At 40.6% G+C, this 22,858-nt stretch overlaps 1 protein-coding gene across 1 annotated transcript; it reads left to right on the top strand.

Moving 5' to 3' along the window:
* The first annotated feature begins 13,562 nt into the window (after positions 1 to 13,562).
* Positions 13,563 to 17,596, top strand: LOC122005275 (calcium-dependent protein kinase 16-like). Its single transcript, XM_042560261.1, has 7 exons — positions 13,563 to 14,404; positions 15,427 to 15,570; positions 15,704 to 15,856; positions 16,182 to 16,297; positions 16,376 to 16,543; positions 16,898 to 17,128; positions 17,204 to 17,596. Exons 1-7 carry the CDS (start codon positions 13,738 to 13,740, stop codon positions 17,345 to 17,347), a joined length of 1,623 nt encoding a protein of 540 aa, XP_042416195.1. The 5' UTR covers positions 13,563 to 13,737; the 3' UTR covers positions 17,348 to 17,596.
* The last annotated feature ends 5,262 nt before the right edge of the window (positions 17,597 to 22,858 follow it).

Raw genomic sequence — 22,858 nt, 5'->3', positions numbered from 1 at the left:
TGTTATGCTGTTATGAACCTCAATTTTAGATTTTTCCTTGCTGTAATAGAAAAGGTCAAGCATGTTTTCCAGAAGGTACTAATTTAAGTAAAGGGACTTTTCATATATTAGATAAAGCAAAATGGATAAGATTCAGTGAAGAAATTGTGGTTGATCAGGACAGAGGTGAGTCTCACAGATGGAGGTACAATTTTTATAAGAAGCCCAAATTTCTATCATGTTATTGGTTACAGACAGGGCTTCCCATTAGGTCAGCTAAAGATAACTTAGAGAAATTGTTATTTCCAAAGGGGATCCAGGAGACAAAAGAAGACTATGAGATTTACATGTTGATCAATGTAGATTCTATAAAGTATTAATAAGCAGAATTTTAGTAGCATAGTATGCAGATCTTAGATAAGCTTATTATGTAGATTTTTGATTAAGCTTGTATGCAGAATTTCGATTGAGTTAGTATGCAGATTTTGTTGAGCTTAGTATGCAGATTTTAGATAAGCTTGGTATGCAGATTTTAGATAAGCTTAATATGCAGATTTTAGTTAAGCTTAATATGCAGATTTATGTTTAAACTTGTATGCAGATTTTGTTTAAGCATTGCAGTGTTAGAATTTGGTTAAACATTTCAGTTTTGTAAGAAGCATTCTTTTATAAGAAAAGTATAAGAAAGATAAAAGAAAACAAAGAAAAAGGCCAAGGCCTTAAGTAGATCCCAAAGTCGAGACTTTAGGAATTTTGGCACACAAGGTGCTAAAGAAAATGCCGAGGCATTATATAGAAGTATTAAAAGATAACAAGTATTTTACTTTTATCAGTGGCATTGTGTTGGACTCTCTGTCCTTGGGTTGTGCTCCCATAGTCGTCCCTAGATTTAGATAACCTAGTAGTAACGGCTCGGCCGACGGTCGACGGTCGACGACCATAGGGTCGCCAAATGGGCCGCCAAATGGGTCAGGTCGTTACAAAAGTAAAAGCACAGTTGTCGGGCCCAAGAAGAAGTTGATTATTATTTTGAAGTATTATAAGTATAAGTTTTTGAACAAGTAAAGCAAGTTTTACATAAGTATAAAGTATTAAAGAATAAGTCTTTAAGCAAGTGAAATAAGATTCAGAAGGTGTTTAGAATTCAGTAAGTTTAGTCCTTTATGCTAGCATGATTGTATAGATTTACTTTACATGTTTAGCCTTTCAGTATGTTTCTTTCACTAGTAGATGAGCATGAGTAGATTTCCTTTTGAGCATTCAGTTTTAGATTTCAGTATATCCTCATGCATATCGAGATTTTGTGAGTTAGATAGCGCTTACTAAGCAAATTTTGCTTATAGACTACACTTCCTCTTACTGCAGATACAGGAAAGAAAAAGATATAGAAAGGAAGCGACAAGGAGGTGTTCGAAGGATGTGTGATGCCAGGACTATGGAAGCCTTGGGACTAGGAAAGAAGTTTTAATTTTAGTTTCTGCATTTTAGTTATTGTAAACATTTGAGTTGTATTTTAAGTTCATGTCATTTGAGATTATCCTGTTTAGATTGCATGTAGGATGAGTTCAGTTTAGTAAGTAGATATTTGTGTGTTTGATACTTATTTAACTGCGTGGGTGTTTGATAAATGTTCCAGCCGCCTGTGGCTGATGTATACTATGCTTGTTTCTTGGTTTATGGTCACCGGTACAAGGGAGACTCTGCCGAAATTTTTCGGTAGGGTTTCCATGGGATTTTTTTTAATCATACTGGTTAAGTAGAGTTAGTAGTTAAGTAACGGTCATTCTTAGAGTGTTGTAGTAGTAAGAAGGGTGGTCATTACAAAAACAAGCCCCTAGGGCATAGTTTGAAAGATTATCTAATTACTTAATATACAAAGGCTTTAACCAAGGACAAATAGATCTGACCTTATTTGTAAAAACTATAGAAAAAGACATCTTCATAGCTCAAATCTATGTTGATGACATAATTTTTGGCTCAACTAACTCTAAATTTTATAAAGAATTTGTTAAATTAATGGAAAATGAATTCGAAATGAGTATGGTTGGGGAACTCATTTTTTTCTTAGGCTTACAAATAAAACAAACGAAAGATGGAATCTACATTTATCAAACTAAATATGCTAAGGGGTTAATTAAAAAATTCTGCATAGAAAATTCAAAAATTATAAATACTCCAATGGCAACCAACATTAACATTGACTCTGACCCTGAAGGAAAATCAGTAGATCCAAAATACTATAGGAGTGCTATAGGTAGCTTACTTTACCTAACTGCAAGCCGACCCGACATATTGTTTGTAGTAGGTATGTAAAGCCCGAAAATTCTCAAAACTGTTTTAGAAATATAGTATGATTTTTCTGAAATTTTTAGATATTTTTTCGGAATTTTCCGAGTAGCGGAAGTAGCAAAAAAATAATTAGAACCGTAAAATAGCTTAGGCGGGGAATCGAACTCGAGACCTATGATTTACGGATAAGTTTAGTAACCGGTGAACCCAGCAGGGCCGTGCTGAAAGAAAGAGGAATCAATTATATTTATATTAGAATTGGGCCTAGTTACCCACTTAATATAAATAGAAGAACTTAAGTTGGGTTGGTTTATTTTAGAATTGGTTCAGCACCTCCTCACCTTACGCCACTTTTCCCTTCCAAAACCTCACCGCCGCCTCTCCCTCTTTCTCCTCTTCCTCACGCACGGCACACCAAGGCAAGGGTCCATAGGTTCATCTTCCGGCGACGACTCCAACACGAAAGAGGTTCTTCTCCGCGAGAGGAACGCGAAGACGTGATCGGATCGTCGAGAGGATCATCTCCACCGGAACTCTAGCGAATAGAATCGTAAGAAATTACGATCAAGAGGTAAGAAACCCCTCACCTGCAGTATAATAGCTCCGTTTGGATTTTCTATGCATTAGATTAGTAATATGCAGATTTTTGTGGACATGTAGGGTGTTTTAACCCTCCTCTCAGATTTAGGGATTAGTTGAGCACCTTTAGATGTGCCGGACACGTTTACCCTCTTCAGTTGGGGTTGTAGACGTTGTCGGGTGCCTAAAGGTGATCTCCCTAATGAAGAGGAGAGTTGGGGCACACTAAGTGTTCGACAAAATAACTAAATCAGTAAAAATGCAGCTTAGGCATTTTGATAGTACAGCTAAATGCATTAGAAGCGTTTAAAACAGTAAATCAGTTTATTTTAGCTATATGGGACTACGGTCCAATGGGTGGGCTCCCACAGTCGCCTCTAGGTTTAGACAACCTAGCTCTAGGTTCAGATAACCTAGAATCAGTAAGTTACAAGAATTAGCTACATTCAGTATTTTATTTTCGGTGGCACTGTACAGGATCAGATATCCGTTGGGTTGGACTCCCACAGTCGTCCCTAGGTTCAGACAACCTAGTAAACCCTACTAGATTCGGAACTTGCAATCCCGGGTCTAGTTAGGGATGCGCGCACAGCAAGTACAGTTGCCGGGCCCAAAACAGTATGATTATGTATTTTCACTTATTACGAATTAGTTTTCAAAACTCAAAATTGGTCTTGTTAGTTGAGTTTGAATTCAGTATCAGTTAGCTCCAGTTAGCTTTTATGTGCTTAGTTCAATTATCTCCATTGATTTCATGTACAGCTTTAGATATGGCATGATTGTATGCTTATATGCCATGCCATGCTCAGTTTATTCAGTACATTCAGCATATGTTTTAAACAGCATGATTTCAAAGCATATTTGCATCGTCGCATGTTTTTGTGAGGTAGATGGTTTCTTACTAAGCTTTTTGGCTTACAGATACTATTTTCCTTATACTGCAGATACAGGAAAAAGGAAAATGGACTAGCAGGGGAAGCTGGAGGGCAATGCAAAGGTGGTGGGTGTGTAAGGAACTGGAATCAAAGGTCCTTAGGGGACGTAGCAAATTGAGCATTAGACTCTTTAGCATTTACTTTAGCATTTTATTTATTGATTTTGGTTTACATGTTCTAGGCACTTTTAGTTGTGTGTGTTGCCATGAATTCCTAAACTATGCCTTATGTTAAGTTATATTACTAGTTTATGTCGTTAGGATGTTATTACATGTTGTTAGAATAGTTATGATGCATTAGTTAGATGTTATGTGGGGTTTTGGCACGCCAAAGTGCTGAAATCAGAGTTTCCCGGGTCTGAAATCAGACTCTGATCGGTCTCCCGACCGATCAGAGCCTGGCTGTGTCACTGGATCGGTCAGCCGACCGATCATACAGTGGCGAGTCCCCGATTTCCAGGTGCCTGGATCGGTCAACCGACCGATCCATACATACCTGGATCGGTCGTGCCGACCGATCAGGCCACACCTGGATCGGTCAGTAGACCGATCCAGCTGGGGACAGAAGCGATGTAGCTTCGGGATCGGACACCCGACCGATCCAGGGTCTTGTGACGTACCAGTATCAGCAGATCGGTTTGTGGATCGATCCGGAGGGTGTTACCAGTTGTAAATACCTCCCCTAGCATGTGTACAACTCCAAGGTACACCCGGAATGTTAGTGTCAGAGTTAACATTAATCAGATAATTAGTAAAATTTTGAATTAGCCCCAGCTTTCCGCACAGTATAGGGTAGAACGAGGGTAGCGATTCGCCCTACAGCCTAGTAGTAGAAGGCGGGTCATTACAAGGTATGTGCGCAAGATACCAATCATGTGCAAAAGAGTCACACCTAACATATGTTAAAAGAATACTTAGGTATATTAAAGGAACTCTAAATGTAGGACTTTGGTACCCAAGAACTTGCACCTTTGACCTTTATGGCTATTCTGATTCGGACTATGCCAGGTGCAAATTAGATAGAAAAAGTACAAGTGGTAGCTGCCAGATTCTAGGTCAGTGCCTAGTAAGTTGGTCAAGCAGAAAGCAACATTATGTTGCTCTATCCACTACAGAAGCTGAATACATAGCTCTAGGAGAATGTGCATATCAACTGTTGTGGATGATGCATACATTAAAAGATTATCAACTAGAATATAAAAATACAAAAATCTTTATTGATAATATCAGCTCAATTAATCTGACCAAAAATCCTATTCACCATTCTAGGACTAAACACATAGAGGTAAAACACCACTTTGTAAGGGATCACGTAGCTAAAGGTGAAAGTGCACTCAACCATGTTGAGTCCAAATCAAACCTAGCTGACATCTTTACAAAACCCTTACCTGAACTTGAGTTTAGTGCACTTAGAAGGCAAATAGGAATGTGTTGGGTAGAGTAGATGTCACATTTTATTATCTCGTTTTCTTTCAAAATCTAGGAAAAATAGCCTTCAAAATTCCACTTTATTAGATTTTTCAAAAATTGGACTTAGCCTAAGCTTTTCCACTAGAAATCTTGTTCCCCTAGAATTAAGCCAGAGCATCTCACAAACACCTAGGTATACCTTGAGTGTGATTGAAAAACATAGAATGACGTGAGATGCATAGGGTATAGCCTGGACTCAAGTATGCTTATATCTGTGCATCAATATGAGTCTGGGCGTTAAACACGCAATATACATTAATCAAGTCAAGTCTTCCAGCTCTAGTCAAATCTAACTGGACCAAATTGACTTAACTTGACTAACCATGTGAAAGTTGTTGCTCTATAGACAATCAGTAAGTAGCTAAAGGTTAGACAGTTGGTAAAGGATACTCAATTTTCTAGTTAAGCATGTTTGATCTTTAGGGCTCTGATACCTCTGAAACTCAATCCATTATACTTGACTCATGCTTGGACTTAAGGACCGAATGAATATTCTAAACCAAATTTTCTAACTACTTTGCTCCCTCCTAGCCATAAAATTTTATAAGTATTGTTTAAAATTAAGTACCAATCTTTATTTTCAAAACCTTAAATCTTAGCTCACTTTGAAATCTAACTTTACAAATTCTTGTTTTCTTAAATAGAGCAAAGATTTCAAAGCTACTCCAAAGATTTCTAAATAAAGATTATTGTTTTACTAGCTTTTTAAACCATCAAAAAGATCCACTTTCTAGAAACTTTTTCCAAGTTCCAAAAAAAAAAAGGCTAACATCATTTTCTCACTTAGCTAAACTGTTAAATATTTTTCAAAATCTTGTTGAATCAAATGACTATTTTTACTTTTTTTTTGATATATTGCAAAGGGGGAGAATAGCAAATTCAAAAGTAGCAAATACAAAATACTTAATGAATAATGAATATTAAAGGGGCAGGGGGAGCCTATACTTTAAATTCATAGAATTTAATTTAGCAAAATTGCTAAGCTTGTGTTAAATGTGTTAACTTCATAGAATTTAATTTAGCAAAATTGCTAAGCTTATGTTAAAAGTGTTCGTTTGTGATATCAGTTTACTTGACTTTGAATTCGAGTTGCCATAATCAAAAAGGGGGAGATTGTTGGTGCGGGAAGCATCCGACGATCGAACTCGTGTTTTGATAATGGCAAAGGATTCAAAGTTAAGGTGTTTTGTAATCTAACAAGTCTGGTTGAGTATTTCAGGAAAGTCCTAGCTGCGGTTAGGCAAAGGGAAAACCCTAGGGGGTGGTAACCCTAGGTCATAGGGGGTGGTAACCCTATGCGGAAAGTCTTGGCATGTCGATGACTTCAGGCAAAAGTCCTAGGGGGTGGTAACCCTAGGTGGAAAGTCCTGGTGTCGCGAACCAGGTGAAAGACTGGACTAGCCGGGAAGCGGATGTCCAGCAGAAAGTCCGGAAGCGTCGAGTGCTGAGCAAAAGTCCAGTTGATCTGGAGGATCGACTAGCAACAGGTAAATCTCCTGAGTGGAGTAGGTGAGGACGTGTTCCCTGTAGAGGGAATAGTAGGCGTCGGGTCGACCTAGGGTTTCCGGTTGGAAATCCGAAGTCAGACCCGGACAGTCCGGAGACTGTCAGAATATTTTTATCATATTCATATTGTTGTTTTATGCTAACTTTGTGTTTGCAGGATATTGTTTGGGACTAACACATCTTACAGGTACAAAGAAATGAAGTTCTCCTCGGATGAACAGTGTCCGAGGCGTCTCCATGGGGCTTGGAGGCGCCTCGGGTGCAAAAGCTGACCTGGCCGCGAAACAGGGTTGAAGGCGCCTCAGCTGGCTCTGGAGGCGCCTTGGAAGGCGCCTTAAAGACGCTTGAAGGCGCCTTCAAAGGTGATAAGCGCAAACTGGTCAACGCTCATCTGCACGGTGGACTCGGAGCTATGAAGGCGCCTTCGGAGGCTTCCAAGGCGCCTTGGATGCCCTTTATAAGGGGACTTCGAGCAACATTGAACATTATCAACTTCCAAGCTTCCATTCTGTTGTGTTCTGCTCAAGTACTGCTTTCGAAGTGCTGTTGCAACATTCCGACGACCCGGAGCTCAGATTTCTTTTCTACTACTGTTGTCGGTATAATTTTAATTGCAGTTAAATTTGTAATTAGTTTGTAATATTCATACGAGCTTATAGTTGTTGCCCCTGGAAAGCGATCAAGGATCGCGGGCCTTCGAGTAGGAGTCGACCTAGGCTCCGAACGAAGTAAACGACCGTGTTCTTGTGTTTGTTTCCTTTATTCCGCTGCGTTAATTACTCGACGAACATTTTACGATTCCGATAATCGAACGATTTAGCCACGAGCGCTATTCACCCCCCCTCTAGCGCGATCTCGATCCAACAGCTACCAGGGTTGCCTCCCAGAAGGCAAGTGGAGTTTGCTATTGAGTTGATTTTGGGAACCACACTGACATCGAAAGCTCCTTATCATATGTCACCAAAAGAGCTGAACGAACTGAAGGTTCAACTCCAGGATCTTTTAGACAGGGGATTTATACGCCCTAGTGTTTCTCCGTGGGGTTCTTCGGTATTATTTGTCAAGAAAAAGGATGGTACTCTGAGATTGTGTATAGACTATAGACAGCTAAATGCAGTGATCGTCAGAAATAAATACCCCTTACCTCGGATCGAGGATTTATTTTATCAGCTTAGAGGTATATCAGTGTATTCTAAGATTGATCTGCGGTTCGAATATCATCAGTTGAAAGTCAAAGAATCTGATATTCAGAAGACAGCATTCTGTACCAGATATGACCATTATAAGTTTTTCGTAATGCCATTTGGGCTTACCAATGCTCCAGCGGTATTTATGGATTTGATGAATCGCGTCTTGAGTATCTTGATCAGTTTGTTATCGTTTTCATCGATGACATATTGGTCTACTTGCGTTCTGAGGAGGAACATGCACAACATCTTCTTACAATCTTGGAGACTCTTCAACGACATCAGCTATACACGAAGTTCAGCAACTGTGCTTTCTGGCTATCTTCAGTTAGTTTTCTGGGACACGTGGTCTCTAGCCGAGGTATTTCAGTAGACCCTCAGAAGATAAAGGTTGTCACTAGTTGGGAGCAGCCGAAATCAGTACAGGAGATCCGCAATTTCTTGGGACTGGCAGGATATTATAGACGTTTTGTCGAGGATTTTTCCCGCATAGCTATGCCACTAACACGCCTGACCAGGAAAGGCATGAAGTTCACGTGGTTCGAGGCCTGCAAGACCAGCTTCCAGGAGCTGAAGCGGAGATTAGTGTCAGCTCCGGTGCTGGTTTTGCTCGTTGGAGAGGATGGATTCGTACTTTACTCTGACGCATCTCTTTAGGGTTTGGGCGTTGTTCTGATGCAGCATGGTAGAGTAGTCTCCTATGCTTCTCGTTAGTTGAAGGAGCATGAGAAGAACTACCCTGTACATGATCTGGAGTTAGCCGCCATCATCTTTGCTTTGAAGATTTGGCGACATCATCTATACGACATTACCTTTGAGATTCTCATGGATCATAAGAGTCTCAAATATATTTTCACTCAGAAGGAACTTAATCTCCGACAGAAAAGATGGATGGAGTTCCTGAAGGATTATGACTGTACCATTAGCTATCACCCAGGGAAGGCTAATGTGGTTGCCGATGCACTCAGTAGGAAGCCCAGAGGGACTTTGGCTTGCCACCGAGCTTTAGTCACGGACTTGATTCAGGGTTTCTCAGAGTTGGGCCTTGAGGAGTAGGGACAGACAGAGCGAGGTGTTTTGGTTACTATGGTTGCTTAGTCGTCTATCAGGACGAGGATCCGAGAGGCCCAAGCCGGTGATCATCATTTTCAGTTCATTGGCAGCCAGATAGTTTCCCAGTAGCAGACAGAGTTCACCAAAGATGATGTGGGTATTATATATTTCCGAGGCCGATTATGCGTACCTCCATCTCACCCCAGTCAGGGAGGAGTTACTTCAAGAGGCTCATCGCTCCAGATTTTCTATCCACCTAGGCGGGATCCATATGTATTGAGATTTGAGGCATTCCTACTAGTGGAACGGTATTAAGAAAGACATCACGGAATTCGTAGTTAGATGTCTTGTCTGTCAGTAGATGAAGGCTGAGCACCAGAGACCTGCTGGATTACTTCAGCAGATTCCTATTCCTGAGTGGAAATGGGAACACATTACCATGGATTTTGTGGTGGGTTTGCCTAGGACACGTCGAGGCCATGACGCGATTTGGGTAATCGTTGATCGATTAACCAAATCAGCGCACTTCTTAGCGATCCAGAAGATTGATTCCCTAGATTGATTGGCAGATCTGTATTGCCGGGAGATCATCAGATTACATGGTGTTCCTTTGAGTATTATTTCGGATAGAGACCCTCGGTTTACATCCCGATTCTGGCAGAGTCTGCAGCAGGCCTTGGGCAGTCAGCTCCGTTTCAGTACAGCTTTCAATCCACAGATTGATGGGCAGTCAGAGCGGACCATTTAGACTCTAGAGGACTTGCTAAGGTCTTGTGTATTGGATTTCGGAGGCAGTTGGGAAGATCATTTGCCATTGGTAGACTTCACCTACAACAACAGCTTTCATTCGGCTATCCAGATGGCACTGTTTGAAGTGTTGTATGGTAGGCTTTGTCGGACACCCACCCTCTGGGAGGAGGTTGGAGAGGCCCAGTTACTAGGGCCTCATAGAGCTCAGCAGGAGGCAGAGTTGGTCTGTACTATCAGACGGAGAATGTCAGAGGCGCAGGACCGCCAGAAGAGTTATGCTGATCAGAGACAAAGACCATTGGAGTTCTCTACTGGCGACCATGTTTTTCTGCGTGTTTCACCCATGAAAGGGGTGAAGAGATTTGACCTCAGAGGTAAGCTAGCTTCGCGATACATTGGACCTTTCCAAATCTTGGAGAGGATTGGAGCGGTAGCTTATCGTCTGGCACTACCACCGTCCCTGGCAGGCATTCACGATGTGTTCTATGTGTCTATGCCGAGGAGATATATATCTGACCCGACACATGTGCTGACAGATATCTCAGTTCCTATTCAGCCTGATGTTACTTACGAGGAGGTTCCGGTACAGATTCTGTTGGTGCGGTTAGCACTAACGGTCTAACTCAAGTTTTGATGAATGAAAAAATAGGTTAAGTTAGTTTCATTGATACCTAACACTCTGACCGAGTGTGTAGGAGAAGCCCAGACAGGTCGACGGGCTGACCTGATGTCTGGCAAGAAGCCCAGCTAGGTCTACGGGCCGACCGGATAGCTGGCACAAAGTCTAAACGGGTTGACAGGCTGACCGGACATTTGACACGAAGTCCAGCTAGGTCGACGTGCTGACCAGACAGCTGGCATGAAGTCCAGATGGGTCGAAGGGCTGACCGGATGTCTGGCAAGTAAGTGAAGGTAAGTCACTAGAGGGGAGTGGCTATGAGGACGTGTTCCCGGGAAGGGAACATTAGGCGTCGATCCGACTTAGATCCATTTCGGATATCCAAGTCAAGATCGTGACTAGATTTCGGTCTCGAGAAAACAGAATCTAATTACTATCATTCTTTTATCATTGTTAGTATTAGCCCTAGTACCCATTATGAGATGATTGTAAAAGACTCATTTTGTATCATATATCATTATTAATAAAAAGGTAAAGTTGGTTATTATATTTATTTTAGTTCAATGTCAATTGAATAAGTATAATAATGTCCTTGGGGTAGTAGGTTCTTATCTATAACATATCAATTAGTTGAATTGATAGTGAGATATTGTAGATATACATGGAACACTACTCTTAACTATTCCTAGTCAAATATTAATATGCAAGGACAATATTAATGCGCTGAGACTAGTATGTAGGCCAACAGATGACTTAATCTCACAAGTCATGAATATGAAATATCAGGTTGACACATGGGTATATAATAGAGAATATATACTGAATGACCCGCCATGAGAATGTTTCATGGATCATTATATGAGTGTCATAAACATTCTCATGTGACTATTGGTATGAATAATCCTTAGACCTGAAGTCACTACAGTTTGTTGGATCGAGAAGCGCTAGAGGGGGGGGGGGGTGAATAGCGCTCGTGGCTATTTCGTTCGATTTAAAACTAATCGAGATAACACAACGGAAAAGAAAACACAACACTCTAACATAGGTCGTTTACTTGGTTCGGAGCCTGTGACGACTCCTACTCCAAGGCCCACGCTCGTTGAGCGTTTACGTTGGGCAACAACTATAATTTCGTTAAAAGTGTTTACAAGATGAAGTACTATAGTTAAAAAGAAATAACTAAATTATACCAACGACAATAGAAAACTGAAGATTCTGAGCTCCAGGTCGTCGGTGTCAAGTTGTGGCTTCGTCAGAACGTTTCGTTAGCAGCTCGTTGCACAAGGATGACTTAGAAGGTTATTTCTTTACTGCTGCCTCGAGACATTCTTATAAAGGGTGTTCAAGGCGTCTCCATTAAGCTCCAAGGCGCCTCCAACCCAAGATTTTATCCCGATTCAGCCACTGTCAATTAGGCTTTAACCGTTGCTCGTTATCCACCTGAAGGCGCCTTCAACGCCACTCCAAGGTGCCTCCAAGCCGCGGTCCAAGGCGCCTTCAGTCCCTATGAAGGCGCCTCCATCTTCTTCTCGCAGACAGCCTCACCTTGTACCTGAGGCGCTTCCAAGCTCCATGGAGACGCCTCGGGTACTGTTCATCCGAGGTGAAAAATTGCTCCTTTGTTCCTGCAAAATGTGTTAATCCTAAACACATACCCTGCAAAATAAAGTTAACACATAATAGTCATAGTGAATAAAATATTGATAGTCTCCGGACTATCCTGGGTCTGACTTCGGATTTCCAACCGGAAACCCTAGGTCGACCCAACGCCTATTGTTCCCTCTGCGGGGAACGCGCCCTCACCTACTTCTCTCAGGAGAGTTACCTGTTGACAGTGCGATCCTCCAGATCGACTGGACTTTTGTTCGGCGCTCGATGCTTCCGGACTTTCTACTAGACGCCTGCTCCCCGACTCGTCCAGTCTTCCACTTGGTTCGCGACACCAGGATTTTCACCTAGGGTTACCACCCCTAGGACTTTTGCCTGAAGCCGTCGACCCGCCGAGACTTTCCGCATAGGGTTACTACCCCTTATGACCTAGGGTTACCACCCCCTAGGGTTTTCTACCTGCCTAACCGTAGCTAGGGCTTTTGCCTAAGTACACTTAGGACTTTCTGAAACACTCATTCAAGTACGTTAGACAACAAATAATTTTAACTTTGAACTCTTTGCCATTATCAAAACTCAGGTTCGATCGTCGAATGCTTCCTGTGGCACTGGGCCTTGTAAATCTGACCGGCATTGTGGTCGACCAACCATAGTCTTGGAAGTTTGATCAGCTTTGGAGTCGATCGATCATATGCTGAGAGTTATCTTAGTACTGCAAGATATAGAACTATGCCCTGTAAACCTGGCCAACCCTTAGGCTGACCGAACATATGCTGAGAGATAGGAAGCTATGCCCTATAAACTCGACCGACACTTGGGTCGACCGATCATATCTTGAGAATTGTCTTAGTGCTTAGATAGGGAACTATGCCCTACAAGCCCGATTGACCATTGGGGTTGACCAAATTTATTTTGTGTATCTTGGTACTGAGATGTGTAATGCTGAGGTTCTTAAGTCCGACCGATTCGATACTGAATACCTTAACATTGAGGAGTGTGAGTCTCGATGAGAATAACTTGACCATCTACTTATACTCTAATCTTAATTAGTATCTCACTCTAACTTTAACTGCCACTTAATCTTAATTTTAACTTTCATTCCAATATGAGCTGTTCTCGTAACATACCGTATCAATTCTTTTTAGAAAAACGTTTTTGTTTTGCAAAAAAAAATCCTGCAACTTTTCAGCTAATCGAGGAAACAAAAGCGTTGAGCCACAGGACGGGCAGATGATTATTGTTATATGAGACCTGCATAGTCATTAAAAAAAAATCTGAAGGTCTATTCCTAGCCGCTTAATGCTTATCAGATTTTTACCCTTACTCGTGTCCTGATCACTGACAAAATCATTAGCGCTTCTTCTCTTTACTGCATTTGTGACCTACCGTCTACTCTTTTTTTTTTTTTTTTTTTTTTTAAGCTAATTTCACTTACCAAATTATGCTGTAATTTATTTAATTTTATTTTGTAAAAATAAAAATAATAACAATAACACATATTGACTGCCCAACGGTCCCCTGTCTCTTTCTATTGTCTCTTTCTATCTGCCTATTGCATTAACATTTAACAGTTCGTCTTGTTCCTAACCACACCCAATAAATGCATCGCTTTCCCGGATCTAAACCTTCTGCCGATCTGATCAAATTCGTCTCTCTTCTCCACTTCTCTTCTCCACTAGATCGGATGTGAAACCCTACCCATTTCCCCGGTCAGTGATTGTACTCTCCTACTCCGACCCAAAGCCCCGGATCAGAGATCCCAAATGGGTAACTGCTGCCGCTCGCCGGCGGCCGTCGCCCGCGAGGACGTCAAGACGCACTTCCCTGGCGCTCACCATGACCACGGCGGGCCTGCCTCCGGAAAGAATCACCACCGCAACCAGAACGGCGTCGGAGGCGCCCAGTCCAAGCGCCTGACGGTGCTCTGCAGCGACACCAAGTCGGTGGGAGCTATCGAGGAGAAGTACGCGCTGGACCGCGAGCTTGGACGCGGGGAGTTCGGGGTCACCTACCTGTGCATGGACCGGGACACCAGGGAGCTGCTCGCTTGCAAGTCGATATCGAAGCGGAAGCTGCGGACGTCGGTTGACGTGGAGGACGTGCGGCGGGAGGTGACCATAATGCGACACCTGCCCAGGAGCCCCAGCATCGTGAGCCTGCGGGAGGCGCTGGAGGACGACGGCGCCGTGCATCTGGTGATGGAGCTGTGCGAGGGCGGGGAGCTGTTCGACCGCATCGTGGCGCGGGGACACTACTCGGAGCGCGCAGCGGCCGTGGTCATGAGGACGATCGTCGAGGTCGTGCAGCTGTGCCATAAGCATGGTGTTATCCATCGCGATCTCAAACCAGAAAATTTTCTGTTCGCCAACAAGAAGGAGAATTCGCCGCTGAAAGCGATCGACTTTGGGCTCTCTATTTTTTTCAAGACTGGTATGCCTATTATCCTCTGAATCTTGGTACTTGCTGAGGAACACAAAGCGGTTCTGTTCACATTGCTGTGCAGGCAGCTAAAACACAGTTGTCGACTTTGTTCTTGATGCAGAGTTCTTGATGTTAAATTGCTGATGTTTTTCTCACATTGAATGGCATTTTCATTTGTAGTCAATTTCATTATAAAACTAGGTTTATAATGCCCATGAAGATGATTGTTTCCAAAGTATTCCACGCAATTCTTATCCGATGATTAATTGTGTATATCAACATTTGCAGCAGCATCCCTACCTGTCTATTTGAATGTTGGTTTAACTTATTCTACCTGATCTATCGTGCATACAATGTATCTCAAATGTTCAGCAAAAGGTACTTGATGAACGAAAGATTAATTTTTGCAGTATCAAATTGTAACAAACAAAACCCAGAGGCCCTAAATTTACTCATGATTATTAAGAGTATTTTTGTAGATGGTCAACCTCATTTGCCAAAGTGTGGTAAGTGTTATTTGCAATAGAAAGGATGAAGGAACCCACAAAAACTATCAAAAAGAGAGATCTACATGTCTCATGTTTTATTTTAGCTCAGGTACCTTGAATTTATTGGATAAGGCAATGAAACTGTTAGTGAGTGATTATCACAAAAAACAGCTGGAAGAGCCAGAAGAGATGAGTTTTGCCATGAGATGTGTAAGGACTGGAACATAGACACAATGTTCACCAAGGATTGAACATAAAGTTTAGTCAGAATGTTATGATGGCTAATTTTTACAATATCATGATATGCCTCCATTTTCTAGGAAACAGTCCATGATATCCTATAATGTATGAGATCATGAACTGTATCTTCCAAATTGTTGCTAGTATTTCTAGGTAAGAATTTCAATCTTTGTTTCATCAGATAAGTGATTTCTACTAGATTCCAATAACAGCAGCTCTGTCTTTTATTATCGCATCAGCTAACACATATTCTCTTTTATTTTACATTCATGGTCTTAGTAACTTTTGTTTTTTCCATTCCAGGCGAAATTTTTTCTGAGATTGTTGGTAGCCCATATTATATGGCACCTGAAGTTCTAAAAAGGAATTATGGACCAGAAATTGATATATGGAGTGCTGGAGTTATTCTGTATATCCTTCTTTGTGGAGTTCCACCATTCTGGGCTGGTAAGTTTTCTACTAGTTCTTCCACACTTAAACATCAAATCCTTATACATATGTGCAATGTGCTCATATGTGCTCACCTGTCATCGATTCTGAAAAATTCTGATATACTTAATGCAATGTGGTTATGCTGCAGAAACTGAACAAGGAGTTGCACAAGCCATTCTTAAGGGGGCCATAGATTTCACGCGTGATCCCTGGCCCAATGTTTCAGAAAGTGCCAAGAATTTGGTTCAGCAGATGTTAGAACCTGAACCCAAGCTTCGGTTAACTGCAAAGCAAGTGCTTGGTAGGGTACATGACAATATGATATCCTTTTGTAAGCTTTAATATGAAGAGAGATTGTTGCATGAGGCTTGAATATTTATCAAAAGTAGTTCATCGGATTTTGGTTATATCTGGTTAATCTTGATGATCCGAAAAGAAACATTATAAAAAATTTGATATGACAAGCTTTATTAGAAATGCTATCTTCTCTACCCTATCCTGCCCTATTCTCATGTTCTAATTTCAACACACCTGCCATAAGAAATTTAATGTATATATATATATATATATATGTGGCTAAGCATGTTTGTTGACTAGTGCTTAGATATACATTTTTTTTCTCGCAGAACATTCTTGGCTTCAAAATGCTAAGAAAGCACCAAATGTACCCCTTGGTGATGTTGTCAAGTCCAGACTCAAACAGTTCTCAAGAATGAATAGATTTAAAAGGAGAGCTTTGAGGGTACATTGTATATGCCTTTTCTAGGTTAATTGTTTCAAAATTGTTGAATGCATCTTAGTTATGTTACTTATTTCTCAGGTTATTGCTGATCATTTGTCTACTGAAGAAGTTGAAGATATTAAAGAGATGTTCCGGATGATGGATACTGACAATGATGGCATTGTTTCTCATGAGGAACTCAAAGCTGGCCTTTCTAAGTTTGGTTCCCACCTTGTGGAGTCTGAAGTGCATATGCTTGTTGAAGCTGTAAGCATATATATACACGATGAGTTTCTCAGTCCTTATATTAAGCCCAAAATTAAGTATAAAAGTAAGAGGGTGAAACCTTATGATCTATTCTATGCATGGCAAATTTATTTCAGAAAGATTAGATTGACGTCTAATTTCAAAATCCTAACATGTGAAATTTATGTATTTGCATAAGAATTATATGGATGTTATATTGAGGGAATCATGTACGATAAATGTTTACTTTGCAAAATATATCAATTGAGAATAAAGCTTTTTTAACATAGATATTACATTCATTTATATGTTTAAGTGATATCCTTAGCAGAGAAATTGAATTGTATTATCTAACTGTATAAATGTGCCAAATAGGTTGACACTAATGGAAAAGGGACCCTAGATTATGGAGAATTTTTGGCTGTATCTCTTCATTTACAGAGAATGGCAAATGATGAGCATCTGAGAAGGGCCTTCTCGTACTTTGACAAAGATGGGAATGGCTTTATTGAGCCAAATGAGCTTCATGAGGCACTAGCAGAAGATGGAGCTACTGATAGCATGGAAGCAGCAAATGATATCTTACAAGAAGTTGACACTGACAAGGTATATTTTGTCCTCTGAATGCGACACCTTTGCTCAACTCCCTTCTCCTTTAACAAAATTCAAAATCTAAATTAGGATGGGCGAATAAGCTATGATGAATTTGTGGCGATGATGAAGACTGGAACAGATTGGAGAAAGGCTTCACGGCACTATTCGAGAGGAAGATTTAACAGTCTGAGTGTCCGATTAATGAAGGATGGATCCTTAAACTTGGGTTGACAAACGAATCAATCTCCCATGGGTGATATTTTCTATATCCTCAGTATTTTGTCGGGCATTGGTCATGGGATCCCACTTGATTTGCTTGCTCTGTAATTACTTGTCCCTGTTCCATTATCATTGAAAGAAAATGTGTCTATTGTAATCTAGATTTCATGATTATTATAATTCAAGAGCAAATCTTGTGAGCTCAATTGCATAATCAACTATGAACTCGGAGTGTGATTTGTCTATCATTGTATTCTGTGTGGATGAAGATCGAGGAGAGATAAAAAGTTGAATTTGACTGGCCGAGTGTGTACCTTTTTTAATTACAGCTTATATAATCGATTGAAATGATTTTTTATTTTATTTTATTTATAAAAATAAATTTACTTTTATAATTAAATGACCAGCTTATTCTATTTTTAAAATATATTAGAAATTTTTAATTACTCATGTTATTTAACTGCCCAATCAGTTTGAGTTTATTTTAGTTTTAAAGGCCTAATAGGAGGCCCTAAAAGCAAGGGCCGGCTCAAAATGTCTTATTCATACCTACCTAGCACAATAGATATGAAATAATTTGCTAATTTAAAATAATTTTTTCTTTGACCAAAAAGGATGTTTGTACTAAAGTTCTATTGAAACATCTTAAGTTAATTTTTTTTTTCTTTAATGATGATGTGAGATAATTTTTTATTTGGAATAAAAGAAAAAATGCTCTCTTTAACATGTATTTCACTTAGTATTACACAGCAGTTTGTGGCGGCTACACAATATTCTCTGATTAAGTTGGCTCTTCGGTCTCGCCTTTGTGTTCCTACTTCGCCGGGATCTTATCCTACTTGTCCGGATTAGGGAATGTCATACTTTTCACCAAAAGTGACCCCTCTAGCCCTAGGGAGATGTCAGTTCTAAACTTCCCACTGTTGATCATGGTGCTGGAACTGGTAAATAGACCAATCTACTGCATATTTGACTGAAGGCGAAAATCAACAAGTTCTTAATATATCATCATCCTGAGAATTGTGAAGCTGATCAGAGTTCATCTCCATAGAAGATTGGACCAGTGATGAGTTTATAAGGTCTACCCAAGTGGCACTACCCAATTGCAATGTTTTCTCAGGGAGTTAACTCTCATCAATATCTGGCGTGTTGCTCAGCTCCTAATCGTCGACAAAGGTAAACTGCAGAAGATCATGACGATACCAGCTGAGCAGATCAGACTTGAAAGAGATCAAAACCTCCGCACTTAATCACTCTGTTCTTGTTGCATCAGAAACAAAAATAATATTTAGTGAAAAAGCATTCTCATAAGCACTACCTTTTCTTTGGTCTTTGCATCGAGAAATGGGTAAATGATCTTCCTCCATGAAAATTCATGGTACATGGGTCACGATTCACGAACACCTTCCCCCAACCTCTCGGGGTAGTAGCTCTACAGTTGCGAGGTGAAATTGGTGAGTTTTAATTCGTGTCAGTATTCTTCAGTTACACTGTTCGTTGAACTATATGCACAAGGAATATTAGCATCCTTATCAAATTCTTCATGGGTATTCTATATTTCTATTCACCTTAAGCAATTAGGTGAAGCAAGACCAGGAAAAGAACCTATATGATGTTGGTAGCTGCAAGCTATCCATCGACATAGCTACTCGAGTATCCCCAACCATGAAGGTTTGCGATGCAGCTAGAACTTCTACTGGCCATTTGGCATGCTGAAAGTATGATAAAGATCAGGTTAATCTTCAACGAGAAACATTGTTCGTTTGAACAAATTTTCATAAAGGGATGAACCCCAAATGAAAACACCATGTCCGATTGATACTCTCGAGGTGTTTTCCATGGCAAGAAAAGTCTCCTACCCTGCATGGCTACATTTGCCTTCTATGATCTTAGTTTATATTGGGCAATTTATTGTCATAAATATTAAGGAATTAGATGAATTTAAATATATCAAATTAAATTTAATTTATCTATCGAGATGACCTGAGCTGATAATCTCAGACCGCCAGTGGGGTTGGTTCTGCCAAGCTTCCGATGGTTTGCATCGCAGAGTTCATGCGGTGCGTAGTAGAATCGGAAAAGGAATTTGTCGAGGAAGATGTTAAGGCCTGCACTCAATGCAGTTTCCTTGAAATAGATTCGCTCCGTCTCCAGCTGTGCTTCAAGGTTCTCTCAGGTTATATGTTTCTCAGTATACAATGGCAGAACCACACACATAATCAAGCATTGGTTGTATGTGGCGAATTGAGTATGCACCTGAGTGCTATCACGAGTAGTTCAGCCGAGCGGATGAACGACTAAGAGAAAAGAATAGGGGAATGAAGATGGAAGAATTCTTTTGCTTTTGCTTTCATTTTTTGCTTCTCTTACGCTTCTCTCTTTGCTTAAGATCCAGCCTCCTTATACATGAGCTCTCACCTTGTTTGCAATAAATGACCAAATTATGGTTATATAATGCTGAGTTTAATGTACTCATTAATGAGTTTAATGTTTTAATTAATGTCGAGACATTACGGAATCATTATTAATAAGTTTAATATCGCCATTAATGCTGAGATGTTACGAAATCACGATTAATAAGTTTAATGTCGGCATTAATATCGAGATTTACTGAATCACTATTAATTTTATATTAATGCTTCCGTTATACTCTTGAGCAGGTAGCAAAAGAATATCCATGCGACAAAATGTTGGTTCATTCTTTTAGGCAAATCTTGCCTCGACTGGTTTGACATTCGACATGCACAGGTCGTGCTCGCACACAAGTCATCATTGGTTCAGTGTAATCCGTGCTCTGGATTTATACCCACGCATGAGAGAGTCTCTCCCCATGCATATGTTACAACATCAATACATGTGCCATAATTTAAACCAACAATAAAACCAAGAGACTTTTAATATGAGACTAAAAACCCATGCACAATAGAGTCTCTTCGTCTCCACCTCTTTATTCCATTCACATTTTCAACAATCTCCCACATGAATGGAAAATAGGGTATTCCTTGAACTGTACTGCTGTCTGTGTAAGCATTGACAAATCTCACCCAAGACTCTCCCTAATACAAATCAGTTTTGATGAGTATGTTCATTCTTGGCCATGAACACGCCTTGTTCTGTGAGAAGCTCTGAGAATTGTGCCTTCAATTCTCTTTGAAACGACCCCACTACTTTCTCATATAGGTGATCCCTCGAGAGTAGCCATATACTTTTCTTGATCATTAAAAGTCCATCGGCTTACTCTGGTTCGGACACTATTTTATTAGGTTATTCACCATAGTGTGTCTAGTCAGTGTAAATTAGTTATTCCTTTGAACCTAGTTCTTAAAATCACCAGTCAACATAGGTTGGATGTCCTCTACACTGATCGCTGACAATGGCATCAAACTCATCTCTCGCGATGAGCTTGCAACTGACTCTCTATTTAACTCTTTGGTTAACGGATCTGCTAGGTTATCCTTTGACTTCACATAGTCAACAGTGATAACTCTCATTGAAAGTAGCTGTCTAATGGTATTATGTCTACGACATATATGTCTAGACTTACCATTATACAGATGGCTATGTGCCCGACTAATTGTTGATTGACGATCGCAATGTATGCAAATTACCGATACAAGTTTTGGTCATCTCGAAATATCTTCTAAGAATTGTCGTAGCCATTCAACCTCTTCACTACATTTTCCAAGAGCAACAAACTCAGATTTTATTGTGGATCTGATTATTATCGTTTGCTTAGAAGATTTCCAGGAAATCACTATACCTCCCAGAGTGAATATATATTCACTCGTAGACTTAGAGTCTTTTATATCAGATATCCATCTCGCATTATCGTATCCTTCAATCATAGTAGGATATATTATGCAGTACAGTTCATATTCATGAGTATACCTTAAATACCTTAATACTCTTGTCATTCCTTTATAGTACTCAATACTAGGATTATTCGTGTATCTACTTAGTTTACTTAGTGTGTGGGCTAAGTTTGGTCACGTATAACTCATCAGGTACATCAGACTTCCAATCACTCGAGAGTACTCAATCTGAGAGATATTTTTACCTTAATTTTTTGATAGATGTTGACACATGTCTATCAGCATTTGTGCCAACTGTTGGATCGTGAAACGTCGATAGAGGGGGGGAGAGTGAATATCGATTCAAAAAATACCGTTGAAAAGAGTTAAGCGCAACGGAATAAAAAACAATAAATAAATGAACACGGTGTTTTTACTTCGTTCGGTGACGACTCCTACTCGAAGGCCCGTACTCCGTGAGTACTTTCATTGGGTAATTTACTAGCAATTCGAAATCATAATTACAAAGGCAGTACAAGAAATGCTAATAAACAGTAAATCAAAGCTATACTGACAGACGAAAAACTACAAAGACAAGAGCGCGTTGTCGGAGCTTCGTTAGCGTCGTTGGAGCGCAGAGCAGCAGAGCAAGCAATCTAAGAGTTCTGACTTGATTATGAAGCTCCACCCCTAGGGCTTCTTTTATATGCTGCTCCGGGCGCCTGGATCCCTTCCGGGCGCCCTAGTGCGACGTGGCAAGTCTAATCAGCGAACTCCACGTGGCGACGACTCGGCTTGGATAAAATTCGCCTCCGGGCGCTCGGACCCCTCTTCTCCAGAAAGTCCTTCTCCTGCAAGAAAAGGTTAGTCCGAGGCAAATATACCCTGCAACACAGATTGTTAGCACAATTTTATAGATAAGCAAATTGAGTATGAATTAGCAAAACAGAGTATGACTTAGATTCCGTCTTTCCGAGATCGGAATCTAGTCACGATCTCGACTTAGATATCCGAAATGGATCTAAGCCAGATCGACGCCTAATGTTCCCTTCCCGGGAACGCGTCCTCGCAGTCACTCCCCTCCAGTGACTTACCTCACTTACCTGCCAGACGTCCGGTCAGCCCGTCGACCTGTCTGGACTTCGTGCCAGCTATCCGGTCAGCCCGTCGACCTAGCTGGACTTCGTGCCTAAGCGTCCGGTCAGCCCGTCGACCTGCTTGGACTTCGTGCTAGCTATCTGGTCAGCTCGTCGACCTAGCTGGGCTTCGTGCCAGACATCCGGTCAGCCCGTCGACCTGTCTGGACTTCTCCTGCACACTCGATCAAAGTGTTATACAACAACAAACTAACTTAACCTGATTTGTCATTCATCAAAACCTGGGTTAACTCATTAGTGCTAACCGCACCAACAATCTCCCCTTTTTTGATGGAATGACAACCTGGTTAAGTTAGTGAAAATATATGCAAGAAAAGAACAAGTAACAACATGCATTTATGTGGATTTTTAAGTTAGTTTGTATTTTCAGTTTGGTTTAGCTAACTTAACCACCTAACCCTCCCCCTTTGCCATTCATCAAAAGAACACATGTTAAGTAAGCATAAAGACAGACTTCATCAAAAGAACTAATGTCAAGTTAACCTAGGGGAGTTAAAATTAAAAGATGGTTTTACCTTTACTTCTTAAATCCTTAAAAAAAACTAAGTCTTGAAAAATAGCTGATTTATAACTTA

This window comes from Zingiber officinale, chromosome 7B (genome assembly GCF_018446385.1).
Source record: "Zingiber officinale cultivar Zhangliang chromosome 7B, Zo_v1.1, whole genome shotgun sequence".
NCBI classification, from domain to species: Eukaryota; Viridiplantae; Streptophyta; class Magnoliopsida; order Zingiberales; family Zingiberaceae; genus Zingiber; species Zingiber officinale.
The sequence above is the reverse complement of the archived record's forward strand: the minus strand, read 5'-3'. Positions and strand labels throughout refer to the sequence as shown.

Excerpts from the sequence above, each read along its gene's own strand:
- LOC122005275 (XM_042560261.1), top strand. The coding sequence starts at position 13,738 with ATGGGTAACTGCTGCCGCTCGCCGGCGGCCGTCGCCCGCGAGGACGTC. Across the intron at positions 15,571-15,703 it reads AGTTCCACCATTCTGGGCTG|AAACTGAACAAGGAGTTGCA; the intron begins GTAAGTTTTCTA and ends GTTATGCTGCAG. Across the intron at positions 16,544-16,897 it reads TGCATATGCTTGTTGAAGCT|GTTGACACTAATGGAAAAGG; the intron begins GTAAGCATATAT and ends TGTGCCAAATAG.